The 14833-nt window shown below is 44.1% G+C and overlaps 1 protein-coding gene across 10 annotated transcripts in view; it reads right to left on the reverse strand.

Annotated features, from left to right (window-relative positions):
- The window catches only part of SLIT2 (slit guidance ligand 2), a 232426-nt gene extending 218456 nt beyond the window's left edge, over window positions 1–13970 (reverse strand). For 6 of the 10 annotated variants that reach the window (XM_083457985.1, XM_083457979.1, XM_083457984.1 and 3 more), the window contains exons 1-3: window positions 12448–13604; window positions 8920–8991; window positions 7694–7765 (exon numbers count right to left, since the gene is read on the reverse strand). In XM_083457985.1, coding sequence (XP_083314111.1) covers window positions 7694–7765; window positions 8920–8991; window positions 12448–12629 — 326 coding nt within the window. In that variant the 5' untranslated portion in view covers window positions 12630–13604. Of the gene's footprint in view, window positions 1–7693; window positions 7766–8919; window positions 8992–12447 lie in introns of all 10 variants that reach the window. The other 4 variants (XM_083457977.1, XM_083457983.1, XM_083457980.1 and 1 more) reach the window with 3 other exon arrangements.
- Between the last annotated feature and the right edge of the window lie 863 nt (window positions 13971–14833).

Consider the following 14833-nt stretch of genomic DNA (forward strand, 5'->3'; position numbering starts at 1 on the left):
AACATCAAGGCAAATACATATATGCACACATGAGCGGTATATGGACTTCAGAGGATTCACCAAGTTAAATTGTCGCCCAAAGGTCCAACTGGTGACCCCTAGTTTTAGACCTGTTCCCATAGACTCTGAAGGAACAGGATCCATGCTGAAAGCCAAGCTAATGTAAGTATGTAGGAATGAGATTTGTATTTTTATGTGAACTTCTTGTGCAGCTTTATGCTGCAATATTTTACAATATAATGGACTAAAGGATGCAGCCATGGGCTGCTGCATGTACATCAAACTTAAGATTCTACCCGCTTTCCACAGCAGCTCTTTGTGTGAACAGGGTGTAATATTGCAGCAGGCTTTGTCTCCAAGCACCTCTGATAGGAATGACCACAGAATGCAAAGTGAGATTACACAGATTAAAACAAAGTTTGCTCTCAATGGCTTGATCTCAGCATCTATAACAGTAAGCCAAGTGCCTGACATGTTATCAGAGGTCATTGCAATTTACATGCGCCCCTTCCAAAAGCACAGTCTGATTTAATGACTGAACATGCCACTTGTATTATTTACACCTCCGTTCCATTTACTTGCGAGAGATAAAGGATCCTCTGCTGTCGATTTGTGAACTGTATTAAAAATGACCAAGAGTGTGATCATTGCCTCATCTCAACACCTGCCGAGGGTGATGAAACTGCTACTAAATCCCCTCATGTCAGTGAAGCAAAATGATATGTCTTGTATAGTTAATCTGGTGGTGGCATTCAAAAAAAAATGTACTCCATCCCTTCCTTCCACCAGCATAATCCTCACAATGGCAAGACACTGCCAATATAAAGCAGCACTAGAGTGCAATAATGGAGGACAACATCAGAGAACAGGACTCCTATTACCTCCATAGTCAACTGGAGTACAACACCCTTATATCCAGGGCAAGGGAACATCACTCCCATCTCAATGTAAGGAGGTCCTACACACGAGTAGGAATCCGGCAGAGACACATGCCCGGCTGGCATGTTCTCTCCCTCCTGGTCAGTCGGGAGACTCCAAGCAGAACGGTCTTTCTCCAGCACAAACATCACAGCAACTGATGCCTTGCAGGCATCAGCACACTTCAGGATCAGCAGAGTATTGGCAGTCAGCGTAACAGACTCAGTAGCACAGCATTTTGGCTAAAATGCTTTATTTACGGTACATATAATACGCTCGGAGCATTCTAACTCAGCTCCTTCCTCATCAGCATCAAACAGCAAAGAGACAAAGGAACAAACGTCCTACATCACGGAAACACAGTAATACAAACATCCTGTCTCCGTCACTTCCCACTATGTGGAATGAAAACATACAAAGTCATGTGATATAAACAATCCCATGACTGCAGCACGGGAATTGAATCCTAACACTCAACACTCCAACCGCTGCAACTGGGCCTACAAGAACAAGGCATCCTCACAGGTAAGAAGAGTTGGGGGTCACCTGGGAGGAAGAGGGGAAACCTCTAAAAACATCAGACATCAAAAAGCATTAAGATGTGCAGAGTGGTCATCCACAGCCACAAAACATCGTTGTCTGCCTCTCTAATGCAATATGGTGACATTATATGTACTAACCTAACCATCACCACCACATCAAGACACACAACAGCATAAATGAGGAACAGGGTAAACATGCAGCTTGAAGTCGCACTGGACACCCCCATTCCACCCCCAAACCCTGCTGAGTTCTCCCATATACTGGGAAAGGTGACAAGGAGCACAGACAACTTTATTAACACAAAAAGCCTACGCTCTACATACAGCTAGTGATGCCAACTACATGTGACATATTCTTCCATTCGGGATCAGAGGAGGGGCAGCAAAATCAGTAACTAAAAGCAGTTCTGGTGCAATTCCCTGCGGTGGATGGAGAAGCACTATGTCAATGACAATGCCACCACCCCCAACAGAGGACACCCCAAATACACACATCAGGTGCCCCCAACTATACACAGTCCCACATAAAGAGCAGGGAGCCTGAATGAGGCATGCAGACTTGGAAGAGCATCTATAGCCATTGTGCCTTCTCTCAAATTACAGAGTTAATGAACACTCAGTCACAGGTTATGTATGCAGCTGCTACCCACCGTTTATCACTATCCCCTTGTCTCTCTGCTCTCCACAGCAACCAGGCAGACTTCAAATACTCAGAAGCAAGGGGCTGCTTCTTCTGCTCGTCCCTGCTAGTAGTGCACCTGCAAGGGGACTGGGAGAGGCCAAATAGCTCATTGTCCCAATTACAGTAGGGATGAGTCCAGCAGTTGCCATTGGCGGGGGGAGCCTTGGTCAATAGATAAGGCATGCTAGGAAATTTCTAGCAGATATTGGCATTCATATAAATTAACATGGGGTGGCATGACTGGACAAGATGAACTGGGCTGGACAATATGAAAGGCAACCTGGGTGTGAACAAGCCCTACAACCACCTGAGATATGTATTAGTCTATGTGTCAGTTACTCTTGCTTCTTAGCTGTTGGGAATTTGGGGAGGGGGGTTTCTTCTTTCTTGTGGGAACCTGTTAGGAATTTAACCTGGATCTTTTGTATGCCAATCCAGTGCTGTAACACTGCACCCGTGCCCTACAAATGCCCCAATCAGTACTGGTGCATATCGCTGGAAGCCCAAGATCTTACACGTGGGACTGAGGAGAAATGGAAGGAGAAATGTGACAAGTTAGGTCCTGTGTATGGATTGGTCTGTGCAATTAAATTGTTGCTCACTGGGGCAGAAATCTTTTACTCTCCCCTTCTCAATCTGAAGTTGTCACTTACAAAATACAAATCAATTTTGCCTTGTGAAAGCCACATTTCTATCTTTTGGATGAGAACGGAACCCACATCTCTAGTCCTACTGCGATGCTTTGCTACTGAGCTATCAACCAATTCACAGTGCTGCCCTCCCTAACACAATAAAGGTTGCTCCACTTGTTATAGGTATAGGTAAAGATAAAGGACCCCTGGATGGTTACGTCCTCGCTTTCAGGCCGAGGAAGCCAGTGTTTGTTCACAGAAAGCTTTTTGGGTCATGTGGCCAGCATGACTAAACCACTTCTGGCGCAACGGGACACCGTGAAGGAAACCAGAGTGCACAGAAACACTGTTTACCTTCCCACCACAGCGGTACCTGTTTATCTACTTGCACTGGTATGCTTTTGAACTGCTAGGTTGGCAGGAGCTGAGACAGAGCAACGGGAGCTCACTTTGTTGTAGGGATTCAAACTGCTGACCTTACAATCGGCAAACCCAAGAGGCTCACTGATTTAGACCACAGCGCCACCCGCCAATCAGTCACTGAAAGAGAGGGTGTCCTGGAGATATCATCTTATCATCTGTCCATGCAATATAGGAATCAGGCTCCTACTGTGGGTGCACCTAACTGTAGAAATTCCTTCCCAGTACACATAAGACAGCCTCTATTGTCTTTTCAGCACCCACTGAAGACGTTCCCTATTTCAACAAGCCGTTTAAGTGGAGATCTTTCTTTCTTTATGTTGGATTTTGATACATGGAATTGTTTTTACTGCGGATTTGATTTGAGATGACTAAATGGAATCTAATAGACTTGTTCTTGTAGCATGCTGTAAAAAAAAACTGTTTTCTTCACCCAGGCACTGCTGTTTTCTGCAGTACAGTATTCAAAATGATTTCCATTTGGACTCTTAAGTACCCTTATCTCGAGGGGCAGGGTGTGGTTACAAATTAGTACCAAATGCAGGCCTTTTACCCTTTTGACTATGGAGATAGCTAGCTGTTGCGACAGGAGCGGCTCTCTGCCCAGCCCCCCTTCTCCAGGCCCTTCCCTGTCAAAGGGTTATTTTCTGGCTATGGCATTTGGACTTCTGGGGAATTTGAACTCCTGCCTTAGGGTAGCCCTGCAGCTGTCACTTGCTTTCCTCCTACCCTGTGGATGGCACTGTGGACTCTTTCTGAGCTTGTATACTGTATACCAGGAAAGGCTGTAGATTGCGATCCAACATGACATTCCTATAATGTCGCTTGGTGTCTTCTGTTCCTCCTACGTTATCAACAATCACCTGGTGAGGAAGAGCAGAGTTGCTAGAGATATTATGGGTTTTTCAAAGGTGGATTTGTCCATAGGGATATTCTTTGCTTAATGCAAACACGGGGTGAGGGTGAACCGGGGGGGGGGAGCCATTTTGGCTCCATGGGCCAGATCTTTATCAGCAGATCCTTATCTGGATCAGCCTCATGGGCCAAATTTGACATCGTAGTGGGGCGACTCACCTGTCAATCACAACTTTCCAAGTCTCTCCCCACCCCCTTTCTTTCAGTTTCCAAATCATGGAAGCTTAGCAGTAGGGGAGACTTGAAAAGGCTTTAAGACAGCACCCACAGCCCATTCCAGCTGTAACACAGGTGTGGAGGTTGCCTTAAAACACTTCTCAAAAGCAGTTTCTTATGCAAGTTGTGGTAGGGAAGCATAGCGGAAGACTCTTCTCTCCCACCCTGCTGTTGCCCCTTATGATGCCACCAGTGATCAGATGAGAATGGTTTGGTGGAAATGACCTCATGAACCAAACTGGCAGGTTGAGGTCAGCCCATAGGCAGGAGGTTCCCTGCCCTTGGGACAAGCACAGGCACGTGTTACATCGATGAAATTGCAGAGCTATGAAAACTACGGTATCAGTCTGCCAGACTGTGTGTCACAACAGAAAGCAAGGATTAATCTAGAAACTGTATGGTGGTTAAATAGCAATCAAAATCACAGAACACGACCCAGCCAGCAGCTTTGATGGGTTTTGCATTCACTATATGGTAACCACTTAATACATCAAAAAGACTGCCACAGCAATGTAGTTTGTTTGATATTTAAATATCATGCATGTTAACCAAGTCCCTGCTGCGCCATGTACATAAAGGAACTATTTGAAGAGAGTTATCAGTGAATTTCCTGGGAAATATGTTTGAATTCCAAAATCTCAAAGGGATGAATTGGCTCAAGACAACAACATCTATCTCTCAGGTGGATGTGGTAATTGTCAACAAAATGAATTTTCATATTTTCCTCACGGATATTGAACACTTGTTCATAGCCCAGCAGCTGAGATGATTTCAAAGGATTCTGGCTCCAAATTCCTTCTACTCCAAAACATGTGATTTGAGCCTTGCACAGAACAGAAAACTGTGACGCTATTACCATAATGTGGGTGGAAACAAAAACCTTAAACAACTTAGAAGACGAATTCTGATTTTTGAACAAGTTCCAATACATTTTAACCACATGATTGTTATTTCTTTCCACAAAAAAGCAGTGGTTTTCAACAAATATACAATTACTTGTGTCAACTAATTAACCAAAATGCAAGGTAACCCCTAAGCATCGAGCTATATACAGTCACATGTAAAAGAGGAAAAGGAAAGGGTGAAATTAAGTGCACAAGAGGTTTGTGTGCTGAAACCCTACTGTTTTATCCTTGATGGGCTCACGTGTAGTATTGGAGCCCAGCTAGAGAAAAACTGAGGCAGGTGGAGAGAAGGGTGTCAACACTTCCACCATTGGAGTTCTTTTGTAGTTTCCAAGTAAATCAGCGTTTCCCAAACTTGGGTCTCCAGCTATTTTTGGACTACAACTCCCATCATGCCTACCTAGCAGGACCAGTGGTCAGGGATGATGGGAACTGTAGTCCAAAACAGATGGAGACCCAAGTTTGGGAAACACTGAATTAAACCTTTGAATGTGACATGAGTAGAGCTGTGCTCAAAAGGTGTTAAGTCTGCCATCACTGTTTATTTATTAACAGGTACAACTTTGCTGGGGGGGGGCGTTCTTCAGAGGTACAGTATTCACATTTGAAATATACATGGGATTATATCCAGTGTTAGCGATACTCAAAGCACATTGAGATTCATGAGCATGACTAAATTCAGTCTGCTAATTCCAAGAGATCTGCTCTGAGTAAAAACTTAGTTGGCTAATTCAGTTTCATAAAAGTGTTAGGGATTTAGGCCACAATCCACATGCCTCAATAACATTCTGAGGATGAAATTAGCCATAATGTGCTGACAAGTTATGTTCACGCCAATATCTTACGAGCACCTTCCACCAGTATGTGATCCGGGACTTAAAGAGTTCATCAAGCATATAATTGTTGATCTTGGACAAGCACTTAGGAAATAATTTTCTGTAAACTAATTTCCAGAAATAAAAACTGGCAATAGTATGTGTGCATAAATTGCATATCACTCTCTATTTGCAGAAACACAATTATTTTTTTAAAAGGGATATTGCTAGTATTTTTAAGAAAAACTTCCAACTAGCAGCAGACCTAGGCAAACTTCAACTCTTATGCTCAAACACAAACCACTTCACCAGTGCACACCCCTTCCCTATTTTTCTGATTCCATATTATCAATAAAAAGCTTTTGCAAGCTACGGTATCAATGCAAAACACGGCCTAGCAAAAACAAGCGAAAATGTTCCTTTTCCAAAAGAAATTTATGCCATATTTTAAAACTGTATAGAACCGTCACCATTTGAGAAAATCTGCACTGGCATATTGTTAAAGCATGCAAGACACAGATACTCTCTTCCCATACAAGTTGAAACAGAAAGTTAGTCTGCTGTTTTTCAAGATTTTAAACTGTCTGACTTTCGGATAATGCTCCTGAAAACATCCTTGCTACACAGAGGGAATGGCAAAAAGACAGATGCAGTTGTTACATTCTGTTGTTGTGGTTTTTTAAAAAAGAAAAACACAAGACAGCCCCAGAGAACTAAAAACAGTGCTCATAAAAACAGTATAGTTCGGAGAGGGCCTTGTTTCCTATAAGGCATGAACAATACTATGCAAGAGCTAAACAGTACAGAAGAATGCAACATACATGAACTCATGTCCCAAATTGAATTACTGCAGACTTGAGCGCTGTCAAAATGCAATACAGTATACACACAACAGAAATGCAGCTTTCAAAGAAACTGCATAGGTGGAATGAGAGAGCAACCAACTAGCCTTTATCGTTCAACAGGATGGCCTTTCAAGTCTCCAAATACTTTATTACAGTACTATAAACACAAGCTGATATGGGTGGTATTCAACACTGGTCCTACTTGAAGCAGACCCATAGAAGTAAATGGAAATAATTCCATTCATTTCACTGTGTCTACTCTGAGTAGTACTTAGCAGAATACAGCCCATTTTACTATTTACATTCTTAGATCCATTCAAACACTTCACAATCTTCTGTACAGTGCATTAAATTTTAGAGCATTTTACAACTAATTTTCTCCCTTACACAAATGTTTTGCTTTCCCACAACACAGTATACAACGTAGAGGAAACCAAATGCTTAAATTGTATTCTTAGTGAAGGAGCAAGTTTTATCACCATTAGATTGTACCAAGTTAGGGGTTGTAATTCATTCCCTCCAGAAAATTTGTTTAAGTCCCTAGAACTCTTCACATTAGATTGCAAATGAATCTTGTCTTTCAAAAAATGAAAATTACATTTTAGTTTTCCCCTCTTTCCCACATAGAATTGTTCCCTCTATTCTACAAGAATCTACAGCTACATTTGATTCTGTCCAATAAGAATTCCAAGAGGGCAAACAAATCCCAGTAGTTTAACTCAAAGTAGAAACAGGGAGGGCAGTGGGGGGGAAATTACAACAACTTGCTTTGTGGTATTTCAAATCAATAAAAAGTTACTTACAGTCTCTCCAGTTCTTTCAGGTCCTGGAATGCTCCTCTCTCAATTGTACTAATCTTGTTTTCCATGAGCTGACTGAAATGCAGAGTATGAGTTTTAAAACAGCTAGTAATCAAACGATGATTAACACCTGTTATTACAGCACTTTAGCAATGGGGAAACTTGCAATTGGCTCCTCTTTATTAACTTCACAATTCTCACTCTATTCTTAGGCTTCCCATCCAATTTAATGTGTTTAAGACTTGTCACCTTAAACTCCACTATGACTTTTTTTCCCAAGGAAGAGAGAAAATACCCTCTCCGTTTTCAGAGACCTTAAACCTGCTCAAGAACTTGAAGGGTCAAAGGTGATAAAAATATATGCCTTGCTTAAGGAAAAGGTCAAAGCTGCTGCTCAATTACAGAATGTTAAAAACATGTACGTGATGTATAAAAGTTTCTTTTTTTAAAAAAATGAAAGCCACACTTTACAATTATAAATCAAGTTGTTTTCAACTGAAAAGGAGTTAATGTGATTTTTTTTTTCCACAAAAGGAAAAGTTTGCAACTTTTCATCTTTAGGATGAAATATCAAACCAATCTAATTGTTTGCAAACATTCCCTAATTTAAAACAATTTTGTTACTAGTGTGTCTCAGAGAAGATTTTGTCTTCACTGAAAGAGCAGTCATTACTGTATAGTGATTTTTTTTTAATCTACAGGCCCTGAGAAGGACTTATGAGTTATTAAGTAACCAGGCTTTATATATGGTAAACCTATTTAAAAGTTTGTATCAATTTTTGCAGAATTTGGTGTAAAAGCAAGTTGCATGGATAGCTTCTCTTTCCCGAATTTCCCCTTACTGCTAACTAGAATAACTTCTGACAATCCTAAACTCAAAGTGCATTCAAACAAATTAATTCAGTTAGCCTTTAAAAAACAGATATTTCTCTTTACAGCTTGCTAAAAAGCATTTCGTTTTCAGAAAGTCAATAATTTGCTGTATTTATAGAGTCAAGGAAAAGAATAAAATCACAAGTGGCTACAATACAAAATTGCTACTGTGGCAGTCTTCCAAATTTTTATGTCATCTCCCAACTGCTTTTTCTCATACAGTGTAAGTTTGGTTGTCGTTATTTTAGAGGTTAAGTAAAGAATTAGCCTTGTTGATAAAATAAGTCATTTTCCACAGAACTGCACATCTGCAGCATACAATAGTAACAGATAAAATGCAACAAAAGGCAACTTACAGAACTCGAAGGTGTCTTAGCCCAGCAAAATCAGTCTTTGTGATCCTTGTGATATTATTCCCATTAAGATCCCTAAGAAGAAGTAGTAAAGTTAAAACATTCCAGAACTGGTGGCTACTTATTAAAATCAAATAAACAATAAGAATTTGTAACAAAGAGTTTGAAGATTAGTATCTAACAGTAGGTTGGTGGAAATTCCTGAAAAGTTTACGTAAAAGTAATTCTCCTTTAGCAGATTTCATTTGCACTTGTTTTAATTTCCAGTTTACTGAAAAAGCATTTGGATATATTGTTTCTAGACTGTTCCTATCGTGAAATAGTGAGATTTGTGGTGTGCCATTCACAAATTTGACTTTCTCGCGATAGGAACAGTTATGATTAATGACTGCTACCACTCACTGCCTCCGGACAAGTCCGTTCGCCGTTTTTAATGGATGAATGAGAGAAACACTGATGAAATCAAAACATGTTAACTTAATGATATGCTTAGTGCGTTACTTCCTGAACCTACAGAGAACAGGGGACAATCATTGGCCCACTTCTTCAGTCAGGTACTCAGAGACAACCCTTGAAGACCATTACAGAGTCCACAACAGAAGAGCAGAGAGGAACTCTGGCATCAAATAGTCAAATGAATGGTGAAGCAAGGAGGAAATGGGACAGTAAACATCTGACAGCTTTCCAGGGGCCCAGGATTTTTCTGGAAGGCATCATCTCTGCAACATTCCTAAAAAACTCAGCATTCCTAAAACCTACACAGCCAAGCTTACCCAAGCAAATATTTGTGAACTTACAAACAATATGATCCAAATATTCAACTCTTTTAACCCTATGTTTGGGTTTAAATTTATTTTATTGTTTAAATCTCATTTAGTCCTGTAATTGTAAAAGGGACAACATATTTACAAATAATGGGAAAGCTCGGAATCTCAATTCATTCCAATTTGGTCATGATTAGTTAAGCAAGGGACAACTACATTTCCATGACTTCAGCTTGGATTCACTACTTGAGAGTAAAGTTATGGAGGAAAAGCTTGATAATGGAAACTAACCTTAAGTCCATGTGCATTATATTTGGGGAAGAGATTTAGCACATTCCACTGAAGAAAAGTAGCAGGAATCTCAAGTGATCTACAGATTTTCCCCCACCTGCCCTTAAGACTAATGAGTCACTGATATTTTTCTCTGAGTTTAAAGCAAAAATGCTAATGACTCTCCATTTTTTCTCCCAAAGCTGCTTACATTAATAGCTACAAAGACAATCAGGATGTGTTTTGAAGAACACTCTTAAACCTAACTGATCAGTCAGGAAAGATCATAATAGCTAAGAATGATAGGGCAGATTTACTTAAATCTACAAAGTGGGTACTAGGTACCTCTTCAATACTTTTTGTATCTTTGGAACAATAAACTTCAAGTAGTAAATGCAATTCTGTTTTGAGGAAGCAGGTAACAAGGAACTAACTGTGTGAAAAACAAGTGTCATGTTCCTTTCAGTAGGATCTCTCTGCCTCCAGCCCCAAATTATTCAGGAGTCTGTACAAACGATATAAATATTTTGTTGGGGGAATAATTAAGAATTCCACCTTTGGGGCAAAGGAGTATTGTTAAAAGCAGGGTTTCCTAGTAGCAGGAAATCCTCTGTCTTGATTTTTAAAGTGCCTTCTTGAAAAGTCAGAGTAGGTTTTGTAAATTGCTTCTGGTTGCCTCAGGGTAAGAGATTCATAAATGAAATAAATAATAGGTTTGTTTTTGTTAAAAAAAAAAAAAAAGACTAAGTGAAACAAAGGAGAATTGAAATGGGCTGGTAAAGTTTGTCTTGGTGACTCCACTTCGAGCTGGTGAGATTTCAGGCAGAGGGCTTTGCAAATTACTCTTCCCATTTTAAGTCTCCACTCAAGTTGGCCTGAAGTGTATTCTACAAGCTGTTTTCTACAAGTGATTTCTGCAGATCAGAAGAAAAGGTGTATTTCAATCCGTTTTAAGGGGGGGGGGGGAGAAGATAAATATGGAGGGAAGCATGGAAAGGGCCATCTCACATATAGTCTCTTCCTGACCCAAATTAACAGCAGTGTATTTGCTTATTACTGCTGAGTAAGGGGGGGGGGGAGCAAAGCAGTGGAACTAATGGCCTGGTTCTTTCATGTCTCCTTACATTACCCAAACCCCATAATGAGAATTGCAGGAAAGGGAGGGGGGAAGGTACGTTGGGCTTACCAAATCAATAATTTAGAAATAAAGGAATAACTGGGTATTTGTTCAAGGAACTTGAAGTATTCTGAAATAAGGAGCAGCTAATTTGAGGATGTGGTGTTCTAAAATAAGATACATTGATCTGTGTGTGCAAATGTGTTCTAAGGCAGCAGAGAAAGTGATAAAGGGCATCTGGTGTTGGTACTACACTAAAAAAATAATAATGAAATAGCGGAAGTCCTAAAGAGATTTCTAACCACCAGCACTAACCACAACACAAGCCATCTGCAACATACATTGATTTTTTTTAAGGGGGGGGGAAGGCCCATAAGGAACTCCGTGTATTGATCGCTGGTGCTGCTTTTTTGCATTTCTCCTGCTGTTTAATTTGACAGACTTGCCTTTTAATGGTTCGGTTCTTATTTGTTTCCACACTTGTAAGCCACTTTTAGCAACTCCTTTGCAGAGCAGCCAAAGCCGGGTATAGCTTTGTAAGCCCATAATAAAGAATTGCATTAACAACTAAACAAAAGCATACAGCTCTTCAGAAGGAAATAAAGCTCTGAAACTTCAACTGTGAACTACTCTGAAAGGCTGCTGCTTCGCATGGTGTACCTATAATGCAACTATGCACTGGAGAATTGCTGCTTCAGAGCTGGGGGCAGGGGAGGAGTATCAGGAAGAGTGGATTAAATTTAATGATTACTTAGTTAAATATGTTAAGTTAAATTAACAGAAAACATACTTAATTGGCTTAGGATTTTGTTTATGTTAAGTGTCGAATTAATATGTTTAATTTCATAATGTGAAGATCTAAGGATGTTAATGTTTAAGTTAAATTTTTTAAGAACTGTGATTGGGAAAACCGTCAAAAGGACATACAATGAAATTCAACCAAGGGAAAGGGAGGAAGTCCCTTAAAAATGTTAACAAGTGTAATTTTCAATAAGGCTATGATTTATGTTTGTTTGTCTTATGTGTTTGTTTGTTTATAATGTTGTGAAAACAAATAAAAAAAATGGGGGGGGGGGAATAACAAAGCTGGGGGCAGGGGGAGACTGATGCGCCCTGAAAAGGAACCAGGGAGAGTGTTGGGAGGAGAACTGAAAGCACTAATTCCATTTCCACTTAGCTTTGCTTTTTTTAAAATGGGAGGGGGGAGGCAATGTCTTCCATCCTCTGCAACAGCAATGGGTTGCTTGACATGTTGGCTGGATGAGAGGGAAGGGGATGGTAAGGATGTTGGGACCTGGGCACTAGGGGGAGGGCGGGGAGGGCGGCAGGTGTGTTTATGGAGAGGTGGATGGGAAATCCGCAGGGAGGAAGGCGACTTACAGCCTCTCGGTGTTGCGAGGGACGTTCCTGGGGACGCTCCGCAGCGCCAGCCCGTGACAGTCCACGGTGCTCCCGGAACAGGAGCACTGAGCCGGGCAAGGCTGCGGCGCCACCTCGCCCAGGCGGAGCAGCAGCAGCAGCGCGCCCGGGCAGAGCCAAGCCAGCGCCACCAGCAGCTTCATCGTCTCCTCGAGGTCACCGCCGGATCCCCACGGAGAGACGCGGATCCGGCGCTGGGCGACACCCGATCGCTTCCCCTTTCGGTGGTGGGGATAGAGACCCCCTCAAAAAAAAAGAGAGACCCCCTTAAAAATATAGAGACCCCCTTAAAAAATATAAAAATAAAGCCCTCCTCCTCCTCCTCCTGGTTGCAAGTTGCAAGGTCCCAAGGCAGAATCCAAATCCCCGAGCGAAGTCAGGGCAGGGAGGCGACGTCGAGGCGGATCCCCAGGCAGAGTCCCCCTCCGAAGCAGCGGAGGTGCGAGTCCCGTCGGCGGGTGGGGGGCCGGCCGCGAAGGCGAGCCCCTCGGAAGTCCGCTGGCGAACGGACGACGCGCGAGCCCAGCCCCTGTTTCTGGCGCCTCCTGGTCCTTTTCAGCACGGCATGTTGGAATCTCGCTCCGTCCAGGCTAGAAGCCCGTCAAGAAGAAGCCGAAGCCGCCGTCGCCGCAGCAGCAGCCGCCGCCGCCCCCAGCCTCGCGCCGCGCCGCCTTGGAGAAAAGCTCGCTCTCCCCGCCGCCTGCGCCGAGCTGCATTGCGACCGCCGGCGAGCCCCTAGAGCGCCCGCGCCGGCTGCATGCTTCGTCCTCGCCGAGAGAGGGACCGAGAGAGAGGCGAAGGCGGGCAGGAGCAGCTCCACACACACAACACCGGCTCCCCCAACGTCGGCGGCGGCGGGCTGCGCTGCACTGAGGAGGATGGACGCCGGTAGAGGTTAAGAATCGCAGGCAAAGAGGCGGGAGGAGGAGGAGGAGGAGACACACGCGCGCGCTCTCTCCCTCACACACAAACTCCAGCGCTTGCTCTCCCGCCCTTCGCGGACAACTTCGCGACCAAGAGGTGGGCGCGCAAGCCACCCAACGAAGCGCAAGGGCGCAGAGGAGCCGCAGCAGCGCGCCGCAGGCTCCTCTTCCTCCTCGGCGCCGAGGTCGCTCCGGAGCCCGATCCTGTGGCGGAGGCGAGCGCGCAATCGAAGCCCCCTCAGCAGCTCTCCCTCCTGGCGCAGCTCAGGAGCCGGGTGGGAGGGGAAAGGGGCGGGAACGCGCGCCTCCTCCTCCTCCTCGCGCCAGGCGCCCGGAGACGGTGGCGCTTCGCGGCGGCTGCACCTGAGGGGAGAGGTGAGCGGCGGCGGATAGGGGGCAGCTGCTGCCGCCAAGGGGCGAGGCGGCGCCGAGGGCTGGCGGAGGCGGGGAAACCAGGTGCTGGGCGCCGGGCCCTCAGGTTTCCCTTCTCCCCAAGCACTTTTTTTCGGGAGCAAGGTCAATGGAGCTGCTGCCTCTCCGTTCACGCGCGCCCACCGCCGCGAGCGCTCAAGGGCGCACGCAGACTTCCCTCAGAAGGTGCGCTTTCCGCACGGCGCTGTGCGCAACTCCCCTTAGGACAAAGTTTCTCAGGTTTGAACAAGTGTGCAAGCCAGGTTTCCGGCCCTTATGAAGGAACATCTCTGCTTCCCTCCTGTCATTTTTACGTATTGTGTGCTTTTTTATTAACCCAACTTCGCAGCAGACGCTGGGCACCTCGACGCCAACCCGCGAGTTCTTCTCGCCACAGAAAGTCCGTCGCCCCGCGCGCCCTTTTATACAGCCCTCGAGCCGCGCCTTCCTTGGCCACGCCCCTATGTCCACAAGGGCCCCCGCTGATTGGCGGTACTATTTGAGAGCTTGGGGAGGGGGGCAGCCAGGCTGACAAGAGAGGCGCACGGGAAGGGGAAAGGGACAGCAGCATTGCAAACCCGCAAGCTGAACTTGCCAAAGAGTGGCGCCGTGTGTGACTTTGCAGAGAGTTCTCAATTGTCTCCAAACAGGGCAGAAGAAAGGAAATCGACAGACTTGAAATCTTCTCACTGGACCTCATAATTTAAGGTTACCAGATTTTTTTCAAAGAATCTGGGGACACTTTTTTATTTTTGGAAAAGAGGGGAAAAAATGGTTATTAAAAAAAGTTGGTTTTTTGTGTTTTTTTTACAGAAGCAGCAGCAATACAGTCATGCAGTCATGCACTCCGCGGAAACCTGGAAGTAATGGAGCGCATTACTTCCCGGTTTCACCACTCGTGCATGTGCAGACGCTCAAATTGACGTCACGCGCATGCGTGAAAGCGGCGAAACGCGACCCATGCACACGCAGACGTGCCATCGCATCTTGCATTCTGTTCAGGATGCGAACAG

This window comes from Podarcis tiliguerta, assembly GCF_965153285.1.
Source record: "Podarcis tiliguerta genome assembly, chromosome: 9".
Classification (NCBI taxonomy): domain Eukaryota; kingdom Metazoa; phylum Chordata; class Lepidosauria; order Squamata; family Lacertidae; genus Podarcis; species Podarcis tiliguerta.